This window comes from Lissotriton vulgaris, chromosome 10, assembly GCF_964263255.1.
Source record: "Lissotriton vulgaris chromosome 10, aLisVul1.2, whole genome shotgun sequence".
In the NCBI taxonomy this organism is placed as follows: domain Eukaryota; kingdom Metazoa; phylum Chordata; class Amphibia; order Caudata; family Salamandridae; genus Lissotriton; species Lissotriton vulgaris.
Window position 1 is genome coordinate 170,285,854 of NC_141698.1, and position 24,199 is coordinate 170,310,052.

Consider the following 24,199-nt stretch of genomic DNA (forward strand, 5'->3'; position numbering starts at 1 on the left):
ATTTCTCATGGTGGTTTTGAACCTTAGCTCAGTACCCAGTCATAATTTCTTCTTGTGTTTTGCTATACTATTTCTGTGATGAACTATATTTCACCTTTGGATTATCTTTTATATTGACACAGTTCTTCTGTTATACAAAAAAAGTGATGTGGTTCCAACTGGAATGACACATATGTTGGGTTGGGCACCTTGGATCTTTTTGAATTGCTGACAGCTGTTACATGTGGAAAATTATGAAGCATTAGATGAAGTCCCGAAGGGGAAACAACCTTTACAACGCAGTCATTACATTGCACTACCTTTACGTAGCAGTCATTACATCGCAACATCCTTTACATCGCATGTCATTACAATGCCGCAATTACATTGCATGTCACTACAATGCATGTCATTACAATGCATGTCACTACGACGCAGGCATTACATCGCAAGTCATTACAATGCATACCATTACAACGCATAGTACCCTTCTGCTCTCCGACATTTACCCTACTGTTGCACTCACTGGAGTTAGAATTGTAATTATTACCCCTATACTATCCAACACTTACCTTAAATACAATGTAATGGTATGTATTGTAATGGTATGCATTGCAAAGGTATAATACGATGTAATGGAATGAGTTGTAAAGGTAGTTTCTGAAAATGCGATGTAATGGCTTGCAATGTAAAAGAATGTGTTGTAAAGGATATTGCCATGTAAAAACTGAGTTGTAAAGGCATGCATTGTTAATGTATGCGTTGTAACATCATACATTTCTCACAAAGTGCCTATCAACCACCATAAAATATAAAGAATGATTAAAACGTCTATTTTAAGCAAGATATTCTGTAAGGAGGACCCAAAGCTGTTGTTTTTATGATGTATTATCATTAACACACTGTTTGATTGGAGAATGTGTCTCTATAAAGATACAATCAAATCACAAATTTACCGAATATCTTGCTTAAAATTTAATCATTCTTTATAATTTATGGTGGTTGATAGGCACTTTGTGACGAATGTATGACGTTACAACGCGTGCATTTACAATGCATGCCTTTACAACGCATTAGGGGATATGTCAAAGGATTAGAAAGCCCAAGTATGGTATATGTAGGGAACCTCAGGAGTAGTGTGCTAAAATTTTTATCAATGTCATCAAGTATTTTAGCCCAAAAACTGACTAGTTTCGGGCAATGTCAGAGTAGGTGTAATAAAGTACCACCACAGTCCCTCCAGCATTCTCCTGTGCTCACCATACACCATTTTTTGACGCGGGTAGGGGTTGGGTACCAATACGAAGCAATTTTGTAGGCCACCTCTGTACTGGCAATGTTATGTGCTGTGTTCTTTGCTTGGTAATATATATCTTCCCAGCCTTTGGGTGTGAGTGCCAGACCCAGTTCAGCCTCCAATCTTTTCTGCTCCACAGGTTTATCTAGTAAGAATTCCTGGCCAGGGCCGGACTGGGAATCAAAACCGGCCCTGGCAAAGTGCTCGGCCGGCACCCGGGGGTAGGTTGGGGGTGCAACTGAGCTCTTTGCCGGGGCCGATTTTCGGCCGATTTTGTTGCAGGGCCGACTTTGCAGCTATGCTGCAAAAACGGCCCTGTAACAAAAACGGCCCCTAGGGGTCCAAAACCAGCCCCCACCCTTGTGGCGCACCGGGGGATTGCCCGGTGCCCGCACCGGCCAGTCTGGCCCTGTTCCTGACCTATCGGAGCATAATTCTCTGTGATGGGACGCCTATTGTCTCGCTTAAGAAATGTCCATCTCTCAAAGGGCATGACGAGTGCAGTTTAACAGAAGGGTGCATCACCTTGTGCCGAATTTGTAAGTACTGGATACAATGTGCCTCCTCCAGCCCATATTCTGTCTTCATACGGTCAAATTGGATGATCCCATAGGCATCAAACAGTCAGCCTATACATTTGCAGCCCCCCTGCCATCTTTGGAAACCCTCCCCTTGCAGACCCGGCAAGAAGTCTGGATTGGCAACTATGGGAGTCATTGGGGAAGGGAAGGAAGTCAGCTTAGTGCATAGCACTGCACAATCCCATGTTCTGAAGATTGACCTAGTCCCTGGGGACAAGTATAAGCCCCAGGTCCTGAGTTGTAGGGTAACCAGGGCTACCTCCAGATGTGAGGATCAGCTACTGTCTGGTCCAAAAAGCACCAGTGCCTTTCTGTGGCTGATCTGCCCCACTCGATCACGAAGTGGAGTTGTGTTGCTTGGTAATATCTTGGAATCATAGGGACACAGTCCTCCCTTGATTGTCGTGCAGTAAAGGAGCTGCCTGTGAAATCGAGGTTTCCCATTCCGGATAAAATTGTTGATCGCTACTTTCAGACACCTAAGGATCGGTTTAGAGTGCTAGGGCTTAAAAGATAAATAGGATCTTGGAAAGAAAAGTCATTTTTACAGTCAGTATCCTGCCAAGCCATGCTAGATGAAGCCGGCTCAACTAACCAAGTCAGTCTGGATTTGCGAAGCAAAAGCAGACTAGTTGATCTCCCTTGTTCTCTCTAAAGTTCCGGCCAGCTGGATTCCCAGGTATCATATGGTCGTCCTTGCGCGCGAACAGTCTGTTTTCAACAATCTTTGTTTTTTTGTGATAGCCTTACTATGTTATAACCAGAAAATTGTAAAAAAGAAAACATGGATTAAGCTGTTAATACATTACCTTTTGAATAATTCAAATATGTGTGTTATCCTTTATTCATGCAAAAAAGTGTATGACAGGGGGGCGTGGCCAACTGCCGAGCATGGCGGCAGCTTGAAGCGGGAGCTCCTCAAGGCATAGCGGCCCGCGCTAACATCAGTACATATATCCGCACTATCGCCCGCCCGAAGGAGCGACATCGGCTCAGGGACATAAGCGGCACTAATTGATCTGCTCCCGGTGAAAATCGGATGCCGGGAAGTGCTCTGTTCTGCAGCGTACTACTGGGGCCTTTGACTGCCCGGCAGCACCGGCCTGGCGTAACCGGCGGGCCCGGGCGGAAGTCCGCCCTGATCGGCTGGGACGCAGTGGCTCCGACCGGCCCCTACAATACTCCGAAAAGGGAAGTGCTCCGGCGCTCCACATAGCCGGTGTGGGCCCCTGTGGAAGCGAGAAAGACTGCCGCTTACAGAGCTGACTGCGTACCTCGCTCGAACACAGAGCGAACACCCTCGCAGGCGGAGACGTCCCTGGATATCGGCGACGCCATATTGGGCTGGGCAGACAATCAGACATACCGCTCCCACTGCAAGGTGAGACCGAGTGCACCAGGGACCCTGCCGCCCACCCGCAGTGCCGTGAATCAGACTCTCGCCCAAGACTACCGGGGAGGCGGACATGGTTCCTTGATTCATAGCGCAAGGATATCGTCCTGATGAGGCATCAGTAGTGGGCTCCGACCTACTGGGAGGTACCGTGATTGAACGAGCAATTCCGCCCTGGCGCTGCTGCTCTGATACACAGCGAGAATCAGACGCTGACTGCAGGGTGCTTTCTGCCCAGGGAACGCCGGCGACACACCACAGCAACGAAGCGAGGCACGCTAAAGCGACCACGAGGGAACGGAGTAAACACGTGGTGGGCCACACGACACTAGCACAGACACTGGCATCCTGGCAGTTACGGCCCCCGGCCGAGACATACTGGAACCCTGTGAGTGGCAGTTCAAACTCTTGATATCAGTAGGACACCCACCCGACCACGCACAGCCTGGCGACCGGGGGACAACGCGGCCCATTGGCGAGTAGCATTGGAATTACCGCAGAGAACGGGCTGTACAATCACAAGCACAACACCATGGCTGGCAAAGGCACAAGGAGTACGGCGACGCAATCGAAACTTGATAAATTTGCGTATAATCAGCGTGGACACTCTCAGGGACACGGGCGCCACTCCGCTGGTGCAACTCCAGACACAGACGGAGCCGGGAAGGTAACCCTGGAAGACATTATGAAAACCCGAGGTCCAAGCGACAGTGGGCACTATCTCCTCCGAAGTTAATCTGCTAAGGGCGGACTTTAAGAAGATGTCAGAAAGGGTGTCTCAAGTGGAGGTGGTTACAAAATCGCTCGTTGAGGACACTTCGGATCTGCAGGTGGCGATGGAGCGAATGGAAAAAATCACTAAGCAGCTGCAGGAAAAGCTGGATGATCAGGAGGGACGCTCCCGGAGGAACAACGTCCGCATCCTAGGCCTTCCGGAATCGGAGGGGAAAGGTACCATGGATCTGTACATCGAAGACCTTATCAAAACCAAGCTACAACCTAAAGGTTTGTCAAACTTTTTCTCTGTTGAAAGGGCACACCGGGTCCCTGGAGGTGCGGCCAAGCCGGGAGCCACACCGCGGCCTGTTCTGGCTAGACTATTTAACTTTAGAGATAGAGACGCCATTTTGCAAGCAGCGAGGGTTGCACCGCCTGTAAAGATTCAGAACTCGACTCTGGCCTTCTTTCCGGACTACACGGCAGAGGTGGCCAAGCGCCGGAAGTCCTTCACTGAAGTGAAAAAGACGCTACGTGACAAGGGCCTGCCCTACTCGATGCTTTTCCCCGCCAAATTGCGGATTGTGGCCGAGGGAAAAATGTGGTTTTTTGATACGCCGGAGGTGGCACGAGAATGGCTTGATGGATGGAGACAGGTGGGCCAACCCCAGCGCCCACACAGGGATCGCCACAACCAACACAACGGAAGGCCGACGGAACACCAGTCCAATAGCCCCACAACCGAAGAAGGAGCCGCAGGACTAGACTCTGATCTTGAGAGGGATCCATTCGACTCAGGACAGCCTGTCAGGGTTTGATTAGCTTTGCTGCATATGGGACGACATGCTTACAGCCCTTGGGACTTTGGAGATGATGAAGCTGAGTAGGGCGGGCATTGGCCGGTGCCTGTAGGGGACTCACCAACCCCACGAGCAAGTAAGATAGATAGGGATGGGATTAAGCACTCTGCCAAGTTGGGGATGCGGGCGGGACTTCGTCCGTGGAGCAGGGGAGCAGGGAGGGGGTGGGGGAAAAGAGTTGTAATGTTACGGTTATTGTTATTAGTCATCACTACTTACATGTGGAACACAGTCACACTGCTGGCCATCCATTCCTGGTACCCCGGCACGCGTCGATGCATAAAGATTACACCACACTGCCACACATCAGCATCACTGGTCATGAGTCCAGATGGCACAACAAGAGCAAGTTGCACCCACTGAGGGAGCCCCTGCGATGACAATGGTACCCCCACTAAAACTGCTTACGTGGAACGTCAGAGGACTGGGGGATAGAATTAAAAGAGGTTTGGTACTGCAAACTATCAAACGCTCTAGGCCTGAGTTGGTAATGCTTCAGGAAACACACCTGGCGGGGGCTACATGCAAGGCGCTAGATAGACGCGGTTACACCATGGCAGTGCACGCTGAATTCACTACGGGTTCCAGGGGCACTGGGATACTCCTTAAGAAAAACTCATCCTTTCTGGTCAATAGCCACAGGGTGGACGATCAGGGACGTTTTGCGGCGCTCTCTGGCCAGTGGGAGGGGAGAACCCTCAATGTGGTATCCGTGTACATCCCCCCGGCACTACACTCTACAGCACTGCCGGCCCTTGGGCAGTTTCTCATTGACCTCCCAGAGGGTGATATAATCGTTGGGGGGGACTTCAATGCTATAACGGACCCCTTGCTGGACACCTTTCCCATACGAGACCGCCCGAGAGGGGCCACCGCCCTTCCTGGTTTCCTGAGCGCACTAGGCCTCACAGATGTCTGGCGCCAACTGAACCCCACGGCAACTCAATACACGCATTACTCCTCCACACATAACAGCCTCTCGCGTATTGATTTATTTTTCTTTTTAGGGGTGGGACTGGGTTCCATAGATAAGCTGGAAATTCTACCCAGAGGCATATCTGATCACTCCCCAGTGTCCCTCCACCTTACTACCAAAGAGAAGAAGCGCGCCAGAGTATATCCGATTTATCCCAATTACTTACAGATCCCTGGAGTCAGAAAGAAACTCAAATTGGCCACAACACACTACTTTAATGAAAATGTGGGAACGGTTTCCTCGCCCTCGGTGCTCTGGGAGGCATACAAAACAGTCCTACGCGGCGCAGCCATAGCGGCAATCACAGGGCATAAAAGAGACTCCAGGAATGAACTCGCAAACTTAGAATTGGCACTCCATGCTGCGAACGCCGCCCACATGTCAGACCCCACCCCTGAATCCACACATACGCTACACCTCCGACAGCAGCAACACCAGGCTCACCTCACAACGATCGCTAAGGGGCACTTAGCAAACACCGCACACAGAATATATGACGTGGGAGATAAGGCCGGGAGGATGCTGGCCTGGTTGGACAAGCGGGCGGTGGTAACAGAGGGCTACAGAGACTATACGATCATACTGGCCAACTACAGACACACCCTGACCAAATAGTACGCACCCTAGCACGCCACTATCAGGAGATATACACCCCGGTACGGACCGTCACGGAACAGGAGGCAAGGGCCTCGCTCGAGCACATTACTATCCCCGTGCTTTCACAAGAATCGCAGCAGGAACTAGACACAGACTTGACGGAGGGCGAAATCCAATTGGCAATACAGGCGTTACAATCCGGCAAAGCACTGGGACCCAACAAGATACCTGTAGAATGGTATAAAGCGACAGCCACCGTGCTAGCCAAACCCCTGTTGGATATGTACACTGAAAGTGTAGAGAGGGCGGTGCTCCCACTCGACCAACGCACGGCCACGATCGTGGCCATTCCTAAACCTGCTAAACCGCCAACTGAATGCACCTCGTACCGACCCATTTCCTTGCTCAACATTGAAGCGAAGATTTTGGCGAAACTCCTGGCCAGTCGCCTGACCCAGCACCTGCACACCCTGATACACCCCGATCAGTCGGGTTTCATGCCTCACAGGAGCACAGCAATGAACCTAAGGAGGGTACATGGGGTGTTGGCGCGGGCGCACCTTCTTTCGAACCAAGCTGTAATTTTATCCCTAGACGCCAAAATGGCTTCGACCTGGTGGAGTGGGAGTATCTGTTCGCTGTCCTGACCCGAATGGGCTTCGGTCCAAAATATCTTGCATGGGTGCGGTTACTTTACGCATCACCGGTTGCCCAGGTGGTTGCGAATGGTCACATTTCGCCAACATTCCCACTGGGGCACGGAACTAGACAAGGGTGCCCGCTATCGCCCCTTCTCTTCGCATTGATACTAGAGCCGTTGGCAATCCTGCTCAGAGCAACACCACTGTTTCGAGGCATCACCTGGGAGGAAGGGTGGGAAGATAAAGTCTCCTTATATGCAGATGATATGCTGATATACATGGTCAATCCCGACGAGGGGATCCCTGCCCTATTGGCTCTGTGCGATGGGCATGGCAAGGCGTCAGGCTACACCCTGAATTGGTCCAAATCAATAATATACGTGCTCAGGGGCCCGGAGCCACTATTGCAGGACGACTGTCCCCTAAAAATAGCGACCACCTCCTTTAAATATCTGGGAATTTTCATTACTACTGATGCCACGGAATTTTATACCAAGAACTTGCTGCCACCTCTGGCGCGCCTACGTGCAGACGTTAAATACTGGGCTACACTGCCGCTGACCCTCCTTGGGCGGGCGGCGCTATATAAAATGATGGCTCTCCCCAGGTTTCTATATGTGCTTGAAAATTCCCCTTATAGGGTGAGCCCGAGATACTTCAAACAAGTTGCTGCACTGATATCCAGCTTGCTGTGGAGCAACGGCCCAGCACGAATAGCGCATGATAAATTAGTGAAAAGCTGGTATGAAGGAGGGATTGCACTGCCCAATCTCCAATTATATTATTGGGCGTCCCAACTTAAAATAATTAATCACTGGATCCACATCCCGCGGGGAGACCCCGCATATAAGGCGGATTGGGTGCAGCTGGGAACAGAAGGCATGCTTTCAGTGCTGTACAATTACTCACAAGTTAAGAACCTACTCGGTCCGACGTTTCACACGGCGACATTATGGCACACAGCACAATCTTGGCTGGGCTTGAAGGGAAAAATTACCAGGTTAACGCCGTTGTGGGACACTAGAGCACTGGGCAACTTAAGGTCCTGTAAGGGATTCGCACAATGGGACAACATAGGGATCTCGGTGGTGGGGGACCTTTGGGACAAAGGCACGGTAATTGCATTTTCACAACTCCAACAACAATATGGTATGGGCCCCACTGAAACATTCAGGTATGTGCAGATCCGACACGCTCTACTACAGGCAATTCCACCTGACACCACACTCCCGGACTCGTCGCCACTAGAGGACAGGCTACTGACGGAATTTATGGAACAAAAGGCAACCTCTCTCACGTATAAAAAACTGGTTAACAGCCTGCCAGACCCCACACAGAAACTTAAAGAGAACTGGGTTAGGGAACTAGGAGAAATGGACGATACTGAGTGGAACAAGGCGCTTGCTTCACCAAGAGAGGTAGGCATATCGGCCAGGTTCCGATTAGTGCAACTCAAGATTTTACACCGCACTTACTACACCAGAACACTTCTTCACAAAATACAGAGGGCGCCACACCCATACTGCCTCAGGGGATGCGGGGAGGAGGGGACTCTGCTCCACACGTTGTGGGAATGCCCTCAAATCCAAGACATCTGGAAGCAAATTATGCGCACAGTCTCCCAGGCCATTGAAGTATCGATCCTGCATGAACCCCGTAAGTGCCTGTTGAACATTTGGGACCCTAATGACCTGGACAGGTATGGACAGCTATGGGTCACATTGGCGGTGACAGTGGCCAAGCGAGACATTGCGCAAAAATGGGGTGCCCCGGAACTGCCTGCGGTGGGATGATGGGTCAGAAATATGGACCTCCTGATGGTGAACGAGAGGGCAGTGTACGTGCTACGGGCTTGCCCCCGTAAATGGAATAAGGTGTGGACACCATGGAACAAATACAGGGGGGAACCATGTGAACCCTTAACAGAAGGCGAGGGCTCGGAGGAGGAGGAGGATGAGGACTAGACAGTGTGGGATTACATACTGAATTCTGATATGTGCCGAGTGGGTGCAGGAATGTAACATTGCCTTTGATATAGTGCTGAACATGTGCAATGGCCGACAAATGACTGTGGAAGGATATAATCCATTGCCAAGTGATGATATTAGTTGGGTTTTATTGTTTTTTTCTGTTTCTGAAAGTTGAATTTGTTGGGAACTGATAAATGTACCAAAAGAGAGCTGGTCACTAAAAAACAAATGGATATGATATGAAGATGTGACAGAATATGTATAGGTCAGTTGCTCCTAATTGCTTAATGTCCAAATCAGGGAAGCGTATGCCCTATGTCGGAGCGCAACGTGTTTTCTCCATTTCTCTTTATGACAACCACTAATGCTATGCAAACACAATCTACATATGTTATTGTGAATATATCTTTTGCCTTCCTGACAATAAAGATCTTTAAAAAAAAAAAATTTGTATGACATATTAAAGTAATTTCTATACCCAACAGAACCAACTTTAGCATATACTCTACACGGCTGAGCTCTCAGGGTCACCCCGTTATACTTGATGGACGATGGTTATCCGGGACCGAGATGGCTATCAGTTCCCCCAACCCCCTCCTTTAGCAACTCCCAGTGGGTGGCCACTAGGGTCTTCATGACCTATTCTCCAGTTCTTCTGTATGGGTCTGGAGTTCAGGCTGTCACTTGTGTAAGCAAAAAAACCTCCTAGTGTGGATACCTTGTCTCCAATTGAGCTCAAGTCCTGCCTCGCCTCCTTCAGGTCCCTGGACAGGTTGCATGTGAGCTCTTGTAAGTTTGCTTTGAGGGAGTTGAACAGGAATGTAAGAAAGGTCCATATCACCGGGCCGGGCCTTGGTCCCATCAGAGCTGCCTGTTGGGGTGCGGGCATTGCTAGCTCCTTGGGGGCAGTGTGAGTGGATCTGGTTAGCATGTTGTGACCGAAGTGTTCCTTTCTGCCTTTGGTGGCTGCTATTGTGAGATAAGTAAAGGTCAAGCTCGCTGACCCTTGTCCTGTCAGAAAGGCACCCACAGCGCCTGAAGCAAGCCCCGTCAAGGCCCACAGGCATTTGCGTCTTCCAGTGCCGTGTGTTAAGGGTGATGGTTCAGTAGCACTCTCCCATAATCGCTGTAGAGCAATTTGGTAGTATGTGTTCAGAGTGATGGGGGTGACAGACTTTCTTCAGGGTACAGTGGGAAGCTCACAGTAAGGGGTGGTGTTGTGCACCTCCCCCCTGGATTCCCAGACACATGCAACATAAATGAAATGCTGTGCCTACTGATTCTCAGGGTCCGAACTGGGGCCTTTCGGCTTGACTGTTGGTAGGAGATTCCATGGCTCAAAGGAAAAGAGTAGGAGGTAGAAGGGTTCACTGGGCAATGGCAGAGACAGGCCAGCCGAACTTCTGAGAACTGTGATTCCTAGCGACATCCATCGAAGTAAACCTGCAAGACACAAGCAGGCCACAGGGCCCCGAAATCAGGCCCCCCGCAGAGGGCTACATGTAGTAAGAAGATTTACGAGAACCGCTCCAGGCCTCAGGCCATGGCGGTTAGCATGTCATGCACACGGGCACCAAGCCCCTTTCGACATTGAGTTTGCCCCCCACAGTTCTGGCCGCCACCTTGGATGCATGGAGCTCGCTGGACAGGACACAAGATCAGGACCATTACTTCGAGGCGGCCCGGGAGTCCAAACTGCCCCTGTAAAGACTAGCCACAGGGTGAGAGGCCGTATGTGGACTGCTCTAGAGCCTTAGACTGCATCAGTCGCCAGTTGTGTCCCTGGCTCGACAGGCCTCCTTCACCACTGGTCTTGCTCCTGCAGCACTAGCAGTCAAGTCAAAAGCATGGGAGCCTGCTGTGCTGGAACATGCACCGATAACCTCCTCACACCCGCTATCTTACTCGGCCCGCTTTGGACCAAGATCTTCCAGCTGCACCAGAACTTGCCAAAGGCTTAGGTCTCCCAGGTAGGGCCCTGGTATCCCAGAGACCCTGAGCCCAACATCTGGTGTGTTTAAGTGCCCCGTACTCCGCAAAATATAGCTGTGTTTGTCCAGGTGGCGGAGGGACCAAAAACAAGTCTTACGTAGTCGCCATCTTAGCTACACCCCCATTTATTGCTCTTTTAAATTAGGTTAAAAAGAACAATTTTGGAATTTGTTACAAATCTGCTATGAATGAACATTATGTTTAAGTTAAGTCACATTTTTTAGATCGAGACTCCCTGACAGCGCAAGACCTATTGTGATTTGCAGTGGGCTTAGAGCACACCCACTGCTTACTATTGTTCGACTTATTATCACTCTCAGTAGCTTGCTTTTTATTCATTGCCTTGTGTCAGCTTGCCTTCCTCTTTCACATTTGTCCCTCTCCTGGAGCATATCCGCTTTATTTGTGTGCTTTTATCGCTTGCTTTTTGGGAACTACAGTTTTCTTTTTAGTTAAGAACTCCATGAGAGTGCATTTGTTTTATTGTTATCTTGCTTGTGAACTTCTCTTCCCTTCGCTGCGTTCTATGTCTCTCTCTCTCTTGTCCATGTGCTTCTCCCCTCTGCATTGTTTTCTTGCTCATGTCTTTCTCCATTGAGGTTAGCTTTTCCCCTCCCACCTCCCTGTTGCTTCCCACCACCTGGAATCATACTGCTTTCCTTTGCTGCATCCTTCGACCCTCCAACTCCCTGTTGCGCTCCCTCCCCCACCCACGGTCTTTTTTTGTCTGAGGAGGACCAGTTTGCAAATGTCTTCAGGCATGTCCACCTTAAAAGTGTTTTTCCGCTACTTCTATTTCTTTTTGCTTCATTTACTGATCCATCACAGTAAAAAAAATGGTGCATGTGTCATTCTGTATGCGTGCATGCAGGGGCGGCTCTAGGCTCATGGTGGCCCTGGGCAGGGAGCATAGGTAGGGGGCCTCGGAAGTGGGGGTCCGGGCAGGGCGGAGCGTGGAGGCCATTGAAGGGGGGGGGGGGTCAGGCTGTTTGGAAGTGGAACAGGGCCGGAGGCCGCCAAATACCTGCCAGGGGCCGCCACGCAAATTTGTATTCATCATCTGAGGATTATTATATTAAGGATATATATTGGCGTGGTGGCCCCTGGGGTTTGGTGGCCCTGTGCAGGTACACAGCCTGCCCGTGCCTAAGGCCGCCCCTGGTGCATGTGTAACTGGCCATGCACGCACCTGCAAAATACCGGACCCGTCATGACACTTTTTTTTAGCTTTCCACCATGCTTTACAGAATCTTGAGGCTGGTGTACAGCATGGCTAAAAGGCGTTGGCAAAGCCAACAGGTCCCAAAAGTTAGACCTATAGGCTTTGCCAATGCTTATTTACATTTGTATTTAAGCAATAGTCATATGGAGAGTAATTGATTTACCCTGAATCACTCGATTTTCACACAACTGGTGTGCATGTTTGCTTCTTAATGATTGTCTATGTTGGCATTTAACCATTTTCACTCTATATCAACCTAGGTAGTAGAGCCTCCTCACATGAAAGAAATCCCTCAAGGCCAGTGGTGTCCTTAAAGGCCCAACCCTGCCCGCGTCTTGGGAACAGAGACGAAGCAGATGAAACACAAGAACAGGCCCAGGACTTGGCAGCCAACATAATTACAGCTTCATGTTGCTTTCAGAAAGCTCTGTGGTCATAGACAGACTGAGAAAACATTTAAATACAAGCTTACCTCTTGATCCACTTTCGGTTTTGTTTGCTGTTCTAAGAATTCTGTAAAAGCCTCCAAAGTCTTTTCACCAGTGTATCTTATAGCCTGTAAAACAATCAGAGATGTTCAAATTCGGAGAACTCCCCAATAACAATTTTATGTGGGACATAACTTGCTTGCAGGCACTCTCAGTTGGCAAAGCAGCAGTGCCAAACCCCAGATTCCAGCAGTAACCCATCTCTCTTTCCTCATGCCAGGGAAGCTAAGAATGTCAGCTGATACTGCGAAACACCTGCATGAAACGTTCACCTATAATAACAATGGAATTGTGGTCCTCTAGTCCAGTGTCTGCCACAAATCCCAGCTGCACTTCTCACAAACAGATTGGCACACAATAATCCTCAGGCCAGCGGGGGATAGCAGCGCTCAGAATTGGCTCTACTTACCACAACAAACATCTAACTACTGATCATGCTGACGTCACTGAGAAACGGAAGGGAATCCATTTTGTTGACATGTTGGATTTTGTAAAATGTGTCTCAACTGCACCGCCTTTATGGCTTTGCCAGCACATTTCTAGCTCATTGGTGTGCAGAGAAATCAAAAGCTGGAAAATGAAAAGTGTGTAGTCATGCTGGAGGTGAAAGTGTATTCACAAAAATGAACATTGCCAAAACCTTTTCAAAATGACGAATGGGTTTATTGGAATCTCGTGAAAAAACTCAAACAAGGGTTGTGGACATTTCTAAGAACACCCCCTAGTCCACCATCCCTCCGCTTGAGTTGGATGAACATAAGCTCATTTGGATCAGAGAGTCCATCACAACAGAAGGACCATGATGTCTATGTTGAAGATGCTTAAGGCAATCCTGTGGTGTTGTGGGGACTGTAGAATGCCTTGCATCATCCCCCTGTTGTGGCTGGGCTCCATTTTTGTAAATAAGTGTGGCAGGATCTCTGTGGTAAGCACGCCCCTTCAAATCAGCAAGGATAGCCTTGGAATTAAATTGATGAATTAGTTCTGTAATAAAAGAGGAAAGGAGAACCTTCCAAATTCTCATAGTATAAATAAACCCCAAGTGGCCCAAAAACATGCACCAACATGTATTGGTGTAATGATGCTAACAAAAAATAGGACTTTTGTTTGTGGTTTTTATAAACATTGGAAACATGTTAATATTTCTGATCCGTTTTGTGGGTATCATAAATAAAAAAACGTTATTTTAGTTTAGTGACTCCAGAGCTCTCATGATATGTGATAAGATTTTAGGATAAAAATTAGTAAAAAATTGGATGGAACTAAATTGATTTTTATCTATGAAAGCAGGAGATCCGTAGCATAGGGATGGCCTCTTATAGTCCAAATAAAAAAGAAAAGTCTGCCCCCAGAAGAGAATAACAAGACGCTATTACCACTGAGCATCTCTCAGTAGCACAGAGTATGGCAAGCCTTTGTTTGCAGTTGGACACATCTACTAACACATTGTGGCGGCAGAAAGAGTCAGCACCTCCGACCTCAATAAATCAATCAATACACCTCTTCCCTGGCATGGTTGTTGCACTTCTACTGGTTGGGAATAGTCCATTGGGCATAGCATTCAATTATGACATCCATCCAAACCCTAGGCCTGTTGCAGTGTGCCCACTTGGCTTTTAAAGCGGTACAAAAGGGGGTGGTGATGGACGGAGCATCTGAATCAATCAAACACTCACACCCAGTCAACAGATCTGGGTTTAATCCATCACCGTTCTTTAGCCCACTCTGCCACCCCAGTTCAGACATGGCCATATGCAAATCAGTTTGACCCTGTGCCTCATGGGAACAGTCCAGCCCGAACTGCCAAGCCATGCCTTCCCTGGACCGGAAACAAGCTTCCGAGGACCGGTTTCTGGCATTTCAGCCGTCTTCAGCCCGGCTTGCTTGAATCCATTGGCAAAGTGAGCAAGGGACTCACGTCTGAGCATACCCTGCCAGCTTATGGCGAACAAAGCGGTACAAAAGGGGGTGGTGATGGACGGAGCATCTGAATCAATCAAACACTCAAACCCAGTCAACAGATCTGGGTTTAATCCATCACCGTTCTTTAGCCCACTCTGCCACCCCAGTTCAGACATGGCCATATGCAAATCAGTCTGACCCTGTGCCTCATGGGAACAGTCCAGCCCGAACTGCAAAGCCATGCCTTCCCTGGACCGGAAACAAGCTTCCGAGGACCGGTTTCTGGCATTTCAGCCGTCTTCAGCCCGGCTTGCTTGAATCCAGTGGCAAAGTGGGCAAGGGACTCACGTCTGAGAATACCCTGCCAACTTATGGCGAACAAAGCGGTACAAAAGGGGGTGGTGATGGACGGAGCACCTGAATCAATTAAAAACTCACACCCAGTCAACAGATCTGGGTTTAATCCATCACCGTTCTTTAGCCCATTCTACCACCGCAGTTCAGACATGGCCATATGCAAATCAATCAGTCTGACCCTGTGCCTCATGGGAACAGTCCAGCCCAAACTGCCAAGCCATGCATTCCCTGGACCGGAAACAAGCTTCCGAGGACCGGTCTCTGGCATTTCAGCCGTCTTCAGCCTGGCTTGCTTGAATACAGTGGCAAAGTGAGCAAGGGACTCACGTATGAGTATACCCTGCCAACTTATGGTGAACAAAGCGGTACAAAAGGGGGTGGTGATGGACGGAGCATCTGAATCAATCAAACACTCACACCCAATCAACAGATCTGGGTTTAATCCATCACCGTTCTTTAGCCCACTCTGCCACCCCAGTTCAGACATGGCCATATGCAAATAAGTCTGACCCTGTGCCTCATGGGAACAGTCCAGCCCGAACTGCCAAGCCATGCCTTCCCTCGACCGGAAACAAGCTTCCGAGGACCGGTTTCTGGCATTTGGCTGAGGATGGTGAGAGGCAGGTCTTGGTGCGGAACATCACATTGGGCTGGAGGTGGTGATTGCATCCCAAATTTTGTTGGCGTGCTTTCAGAGGGATTGGGCATTGAGCAGCATTATGGGGGCTGTTCCGAAGGGTTGGAGATCAGCTGTGTAGGTGTGGCAAGAGTTTTGGTTATGCAGGTAAACCAGCAGAGGTGGCAGGCAAAGGGTACTTCCATATATCTTGTGGGGGGAACGTCGTTTACGACGCAACTTTTAGCACGCAGTGCTATTACAACGCGGTTTTTAAATCGCATTCTATTACAACGCATGACTCTGGGGGGCGCTCAAGGATAGGGAATACTTTTAATTTACTTTCCAACACCTTCCCTAGTGTCAACGGGGACTGGTGTTGGAATAGTAAATTAAAATATTCACTATCCAACACCCCTTTCTGTTATGCGTTGTAAAAGAATGTGTTATAAAAACCACGTTGTTACAGCATGCGTGCTAAAAGCATGCGTTGTAACAACATACATCCATCTTGTGGACGTAATGCAGCAGTTGTTGTTGCGGCTATTGGGGGCCAGAGCTAGGAGCTCAGAGGTGGTGTAGCAATGGGTGGCAGGAAAGCCAGGGTTCCTGGCGCTGGACGCGGTTTGGACGCAGTCCAAGCACAGACGGCACAGACAGCGTAGACGGGCTTGGCTTTGGCGCAGCAGCCTCCATAAATAGTCCTGGGAGGTGGCAGGGCTGGCAGGGAGGCTGGAGGGCAGCAAACCAGCGGGAATCAGGAGCGGTAAGAAGGGCGGAGCAAGCGGGGCAGAGGCCGAAAAACAAAACCTGCATGTCTATGTGCTGGGCCACAGACAAAGCAGTAACAACCAGAAGAAGTAAGCCATCCAAAACTTCTTTGACTGGATCTCCAACTGCACTGACACAATGCCACCCATGAAGACGGTCATCCCCTGCAGACTCAGCAAACACATGAGCTGGTTCACTCATGAACTCCAGACCTTCAACCATAAGCGTAACCGAACAGAGATACGATGGCTCTCCAGCAGGTACCCCTCATACCTCACAACATTAAAGTCTGCTCTAAGCAAATACCACCACCGTCTCAAGGAAACCAAAAGGACACCCTAAACAACCGCACCAAGGCTAGTGGCAATCACACACAAGAGCTCTTCAGCATCATCAGAGAATTTTCCTTCCCATCTTTCATTCAGGCCACCATTTGATCTTCCTTAGCCCTCAGTGACTACTTGGCAGACTACTTCCTCAACAAGATAGCAGACATATACAGCAACTTCGACCCGCAGCCAAGTGACTTCAGCCAACTCCTGACACAAACCGGCATCTTCAAAAGCCTCCTCACCGATTGGACACCATTCACCACAACAATCACCACAGTGATCACGACCTCCATCCACTCCAGTGCACCGACAGACCCCTGCTCCCACCATACCTTCAACCTGAGACAGAAGGAAATCAGCAGCGCACTCACCAATTTCCTCAACTCATCCATCACTAGAGCCACCTTCCCTGATGCCTGAAAACATGCAGAAGTGAGACCCCTCAAAAAGAAACCCTCTGCCAACCCCAGCAAGCTCAAGAAATACCGCTCCATCTCGCTGCTCCCCTTCCTGGCCAAGGTCCTGGAGAAAGCCATAAATTGCCTTCTCTCAGACCACCTAGACACAAACAACCTACTCAACGCCACCCAGTCCAGTTTCTGCTCCAACCACAGCACTGAGACTGCCTTGATAGCTGCAACTGACAACATCAGGTCCATCCTCAACCGTGGTGAGACAGCAGCCCTGCTCCTCCTGGACCTTTCGGAGGCCTTTGACACAGTATCCAACCACACCCTCATCACCAGACTCCCCCACATTGTCATCAGAAGAAATGCCCCCAAGTGGATCACCTGTTCCTCACAGGACGCACCTACCATCCTTCAGCTCTGAACCCAAGAGCCTCATCTGCGGAGTCCACCAAGGATCCTCTCTCAGCCCCACCCTCTTCAATACCTACATGACTCCGTTAGCCGACATCGCCCGCACCCACAGACTCAACTCTATCTCATACCTTGACGATACCCAAATCATCCTCTCACTCATGGAAGACATCTCCACCACAGATCCAACTTCCAGAATGCCATGACCAATGTTGCCTACTGGATGAGATCCAACTGCCTGAAGCTGAACACTGACAAGACAGAAGGGTTCATCTTTGGAAAGAACACCTCCTTATGGGACGACACATTGTGGCCCACTACACCCAGGCCCTCATTCACCCCACCAACCACGCCCGCAACCTCGGCATCATCCTGGACAGTGATCTCTAAATGAAGCGCCAGGTTAGCACAGTAACTTCAGCTGGATCCCGACAGCACTAGGAAAACAGTGTCTCAATCCCTCGTTCCCAGCCGACTGGACTATGGCAACACACTCTATGCTGGAACCATGACCCACCGCTTTAAACGACTACAGACCATATGGAACACCTCAGCCAGACTCTTCTGTGACCTCCCAAAATGGACCAGCATCACCCTCCACCCCAGAAGCCTCCACTGACTCCTCGTCCAGAAGAAATGCCAGTTCAAACCACTAATGCATGTGTAAAAGGCCCTCCACAACACCGGAACCTTCTACATCAACCACCTCCTGACCTTCCCCCAGCCTACCAGACAACTCCGATCTGCCTCCCTCGTACAAGCCCCCCACATCTGGCGGAGCCGCATTGGAGGTCAATCTTTCTCCAACCTTGTAGCCAAGTCCTGGAACAACCTCCAACTCCACCTCCGACCCTCCCTTTTACAGCGCCTGGATACCACCTTGATTGACACACACAATGATTCTTCATTAAACGTGGCTTACTGCTGCCTTCATAACTGCCCAGGCTAATGACACTACTAAATGGGGAGGCGTTGCAGAGGATTACAGCAAAGGTGTGCATGTCTCATTAACTGAACCACGGCGGATGGAGGCTTCTGGCGCACCTTGGAAAATCTGTGCAGTAGGTCATAGTTAAACCCGCTTATTCCCACCAAATGTTTGTATAACATGTTTGAGAGTGCATGGGAAAATGTTCTGTAAGGTGCCAGTTTTAGAATTCGTTCCCTGTACATACAAAATTCCTAGGATTACACCTGCGCTTTAGGGTTAGTGGTAGGCAGAAAGTGGTCTCTCGCCTTTTTCTCTGCCTGCCTGTCTCTTTTTCTCCTCGTCTCATACAGTTTTAGACAGATCAGGACAGAATATGTAGCTGTGCAGGTACGATTAATCAAGACTGAAACCAGACGAAGAAATGTGCAGTAAGATGGCTCACAGAGTAGACACTTGTACTGGGCTGCTAGATCACCTTTACCATACAAATTGTAATCCCAGATAACCACACATAGACTGAGAAGTGAGATACTAACAGGGATGCTGTTCTCCGAAAGAGTGACTTAATGCATTAAGACTCTATTAAAATTACTGAGCATGTTTCCCTAGTGATAATAATTGTCATATATTTGACAAACAATATAGCACAGCTTAAACATTATTTTTAGCATGCCTGGTATTTTTGCTGCCTGTACTATGTTTTACTACCTGAACCTGTCAAGAGTAAGCCTTCACTGCTCTACTTCACAAACCCCTGAGATGTAATACTTTAAACAGAGGTACTTAAGCATTATAGTGAGATTGCCTTAGTATTTGCGTGTGATCATCCAATGATAGCGGCAGTGTAGATCTCAAAATGGCCTCTTTACCCCGGAGGTGTGCAGGGTTCCACAGAAATGTCCTTGAACTATTTGTGGGTGCAGTAGACAGAGGTTCTTGATGGTGAGGTGTGAGCAGCCAATCTTTCATATGGTGAGGTTGCGCCGAAAGTAGCATAGACATCTCCCTTGCCATATCACATAACCTGTGGTGCAAAAAGAATGCTAACATAATGTGGCAGGTGGGTCTTGAGGGCATATGTCACTTGCCAGGTAACCTTGCAGACAATGTGAGATGTCAAAAGTGTCTCCTGTATCTGTACAGAGGAAACCTGCGGCGGAATACCTGCATGTCCATAAGGACTTAGCATTAGTAAATTTGGCATCCTGTGCCTTTTGTTTAGGCTTGATGGTCTTCTTGATAATGCATAGCATGTTGAGTGATACTCTTTTATACACTTTGTGTCAGTGGAGACATGCACAGTCTTCCACCGTATGCATGTGTTGAACGCCTATGCCCTCCTTGCTCTTCGTTCTGCAAGGATGAGAAGCAGCATGAAGTTTAACCTGCTTGACCACGGCGGGAATTCCGCCACGGTGCGGGTGATTTATGACTGGGCGTGGTTAGGACGGCCCCCGGCCGTCCTCCGCACACGCCCACCGTGACATCGGACAGCCGGGGGCCGTCCGACGCAGGCAAAGGGTTAATTGTGTTCCCATTTATCAAATCATATTCTGAAGTTGGTGGTAGCAGGGGTGAATTTTGTGTTATCCATCTGCTTTGGGGTGGATGGCGATTTCTATATGGAAGTGCACAATTGTTATTACACCCTTGCAGTCTCATGAGATTCCCAATTATTGATCTACCCATAGTTCCCAGGTTTTCAGCTTGTCATATGCCTACATACTCACACTGTTTATCTTTTGTGACTGTTGTTTGGCCATGTAATGCGGAAGCGTTTGCTGTGCAAGTGCACCCCTTTTTCAGCTTTGTCTGGTTCTTCTCATTCTGCATCCCTTACGACTTCGCTGGGGAGGCGTAGGTTTTTGGTGCTGCCTCAGACTTATGATTTCTCGTAAATCGGGGGCAGTATCAAAGAGCCATGGATGTTTCTGGGAACGCCCCCACAAACACCCTTGGAACGCCCCTTTCACACAGTTTACTGCGTGAAAGGGGCACATATTTATAAGGCCTTGACAAGCCACGTAACGTGGCTTCACATGGCCTTATAAATATGCCAGTGGCACACTGCGCCACCAGAACGTCAAAAAAGTGACGTTTCGGCACTGCAAAAGTGCTGGAAATGAAGCCCCATGGATGTAGCGGAGAAAGCCCCCAGTAACACCCATGGAAAGCCCCTTTCACTGAGTGTTCTGCTTGAAAGGGGCACATATTTATAAGGCCATGAAAAAGGACTTATAAATATACCAGTGGCACATTGCGCTACCGGAATGTTAAAAAAGTAACATTTCAGCGACTCAAAAGTTTGCTAGAAAAAAAAGAATTTAGCACATCTCAAATTATGTTGTGCGTGCTTTTGAGGGTACACAGACAAAATATCGAGTTTTAAATTTCGATATACAATTATATCGAAGTTTAAATATCGATGGGACATAATATAGAAGGTAAGTAATATCGACAGTCTTAATATTGATATTAGTATGATATTAGTAATTTCGAAGTTTTAAATATCGATGTCAATAATATCGAAATACATCATTTCGATGTTACTAATATCGATTTGTAAAAAAATGTGGTGTATATTATATTGTATTTATTATGTTTTATTATTTATTTTTAATGTAATTTAATTAAATATTGTCTTTTACTACTGTAGCGGGTTGTGGGTTTATAGGGGAATAGGGTGGGAAGTAATTTAATTATGTTAAATTAATTATTAATTAGTAGGAATTATTAATTGAGAATTAATATTTAATTAATTTTAATTAATTGATTAATTGATAAATATGTTCTGTAGCGGGTTATGGGTTTATAGGGGAATAGGGTGGGAAGTAATTTAATTATGTTAAATTAATTATTAATTCGTAGGAATTATTAATTAATTAATTGAGAATTATTTGTAAATAATTTTAATTAATTGATTAATTGATAAATATGTTCTGTAGCGGGTTATGGGTTTATAGGGGAATAGGGGAATAGGGTTGGAAGTAATGTAATAATGTTTAAATAATTATTAATTAGTAGGAATCATACATTAATTAAAAATAATTGGTAATTATATTTAATTATTTTAGTAATTATTTTTAATTAATTGATAAATATGTTCTGTAGCGGGTTATGGGTTTATAGGGGAATAGGGTGGGAATTAATTTCATTATGTAGAATTAATTATTAATTAGTAGGAAGCATACATTTAATTTTATTAATTGGTAAATAAATTTAATTATTTGGTAATTAATTTTAAATAATTAATTAATTGATAGATGTAATTTATAAGTATGTAATTTAAACCCCTACGCTATCCAACACTTTCCCTACTGTTGCACTCTCTGGAGTTGGAATAGTAATTGTTACCCCTACGCTATCCAACACTTTCCCTACTGTTGCACTCTCTCGAGTGGGAATAGTAATTTTTACCCCTGCGCTATCCAACACTTTCCCTACTGTTGCACTCTCTGGAGTTTGAATAGTAATTGTCACCCCTACGCTATCCAACACTTTCCCTACTGTTGCACTCTCTGGAGTGGGAATAGTATTTGTTACCCCTACGCTATCCAACACTTTCCCTACTGTTGCACTCTCTGGAATTGGAATAGTAATTGTTACCCCTACGCTATCCAACACTTTCCCTACTGTTGCACTCTCTGGAGTTGGAATAGTAATTTTTAATCCTACGCTATCCAACACTTTCCCTACTGTTGCACTCTCTGGAGTTGGAATAGTAATTGTTACCCTGACGCTAACCAACACTTTCCCTACTGTTGCACTCTCTGGAGTGGGAATAGTAATTTTTACCCCTACGCTATCCAAAACTTTCCCTACTGTTGCACTCTCTGGTGTAGGAATAGTAATAGTTACCCCTACGCTATCCAACACTTTCCCTACTGTTGCATTCTCTGGAGTTGGAATAGTAATTATTACCCTGACGCTATCCAACACTTTCCCTACTGTTGCACTCTCTGGAGTGGGAATAGTAATTTTTACCCCTACGCTATCCAAAACTTTCCCTTCTGTTGTACTCTCTGGAGTAGGAATAGTAATAGTTACCCCTATGCTATCCAACACTTTCCCTACTGTTGCACTCTCTGGAGTTGGAATAGTAATTTTTAACCCTACGCTATCCAACACTTTCCCTACTGTTGCACTCTCTGGAGTGGGAATAGTAATTGTTACTGCTACGCTATCCAACACTTTCCCTACTGTCGCACTCTCTGGAGTGGGAATAGTAATTTTTACTCATACGCTATCTAAAATGTATTTAGCTTTTTTATTAGTATTATGTTGTTATTAATTGTTATTTATGTGAATATTTTATGTAAATAAATGTATTAGTAATTTATTACATTTTTATTTGTTTTTAAGTTATGACAATAATTAATTTAGAGTTATTATTAATGAAAAATATATTATGTGTTATATATTTATTAATATTAATTTGTATTACATTATGTATTAATTTTTAATATTATAGTACATTTTAAAATATGTTTATTACATTTATAAGTATTATTTTGTTAATATTACATTTTTATTATATTAAAAAAAACGATATTTTACAAAAAACGATATTTTTGTCATTCTATATTTTATTTTCGATATATTTGTACTTACCTTGTTAGGGATTGTATTCCTATATTTTTTACTTCGATATTTTTGTTCCGATATTTTGTCAGACATTCCTTTTGAGGTATGAACACTGTAAAAGGGCTTTTGTATCTTTGGGATACACGGAGCACTGGGTTGGTCTTTTGGGATTACATGGCTGTCTGTATTCTGTGCCGGAAGGCATTTTAACTCATATTCTGATTGCTTTTCCTGCTTGTTTTGCTTTAACTAAAAGCTTTTATCACCACCGTTAGCTTTTGTTGGTTTCCTTCATTTTCAATCATATATTCAGCGTTTGTTTTGATGTATTTGGTGGGTTAAAAAGGCATTTTGCATAATTTCTTTTCTAACATACCTTCTGTGTGTGAGACTGTGATTTAGATATTAGTGCAGGTGAGTGTTATTATTATTTACTGGATCAGTGTGATCGTCTGCAGGTGTGAGGGCGGTTATGCACATCTGGCACGAGCCACCAGAACTTGTCCTTCAGTTGTTTCTACGAATTCTGTGTTATTGTCTCCAAATTGCATATTTGATTCATGTGTTCCTCGCCCAGGCATGCCAATTATGTTCATTTTGACATTTTCAACAGCATACTCCATTGATTCCGCAATTCATTGGCCCACTTGAGTAATTTGCATGGAAATTAGCAAAATAGGATACCAAATACTTTTTTACAAAAGTGTGCAGATCAGTGATATTAAGTTCAAAACTCTTAGCGTTCAACATATGCTTTTCCTGTGCCTGGTCAACTTATCCCAAAATAATGATTTATTTGTGAATGTTGTAAAGCCCCAAAAATATCATCTTAGAGCCTCATAGAAAAACAAAAAATAAGGGGGCATATTACCAAGGGCCATTATCGCCGCTTTAGCTGGACTTTTTTCCGCTAAAGCGGCAATAATTTGATCGCCCAATTACCAAGCTGTCGCTAACACCAGTTAGCGACAGCTAGTAGGAGATAGCGATCATCTTGAGGCCCGATTTGCATGTCAGCGATAATTATCGCTAATGACATGCAAAGTGGGTGTGCCAAGATGTTAGCGACTGGAAACAGTTGCTAATATCGCTATCTCCTATTACCAACAATGGCTTAGTTTTGGAAATATTCACGCTAAGCGCGAATATCTCCAAAAGCTAACGCTGTCCTG

General features: G+C 46.8%; 1 protein-coding gene across 1 annotated transcript in view; it reads right to left on the reverse strand.

Moving 5' to 3' along the window:
* The window catches only part of PDILT (protein disulfide isomerase like, testis expressed), a 316,066-nt gene that overhangs the window by 36,966 nt on the left and 254,901 nt on the right, over positions 1-24,199 (reverse strand). Inside the window, exon 10 of the mRNA XM_086940802.1 lies at positions 12,698-12,781. Coding sequence (XP_086796928.1) covers positions 12,698-12,781 — 84 coding nt within the window. The remainder of the gene's footprint in view (positions 1-12,697; positions 12,782-24,199) is intronic.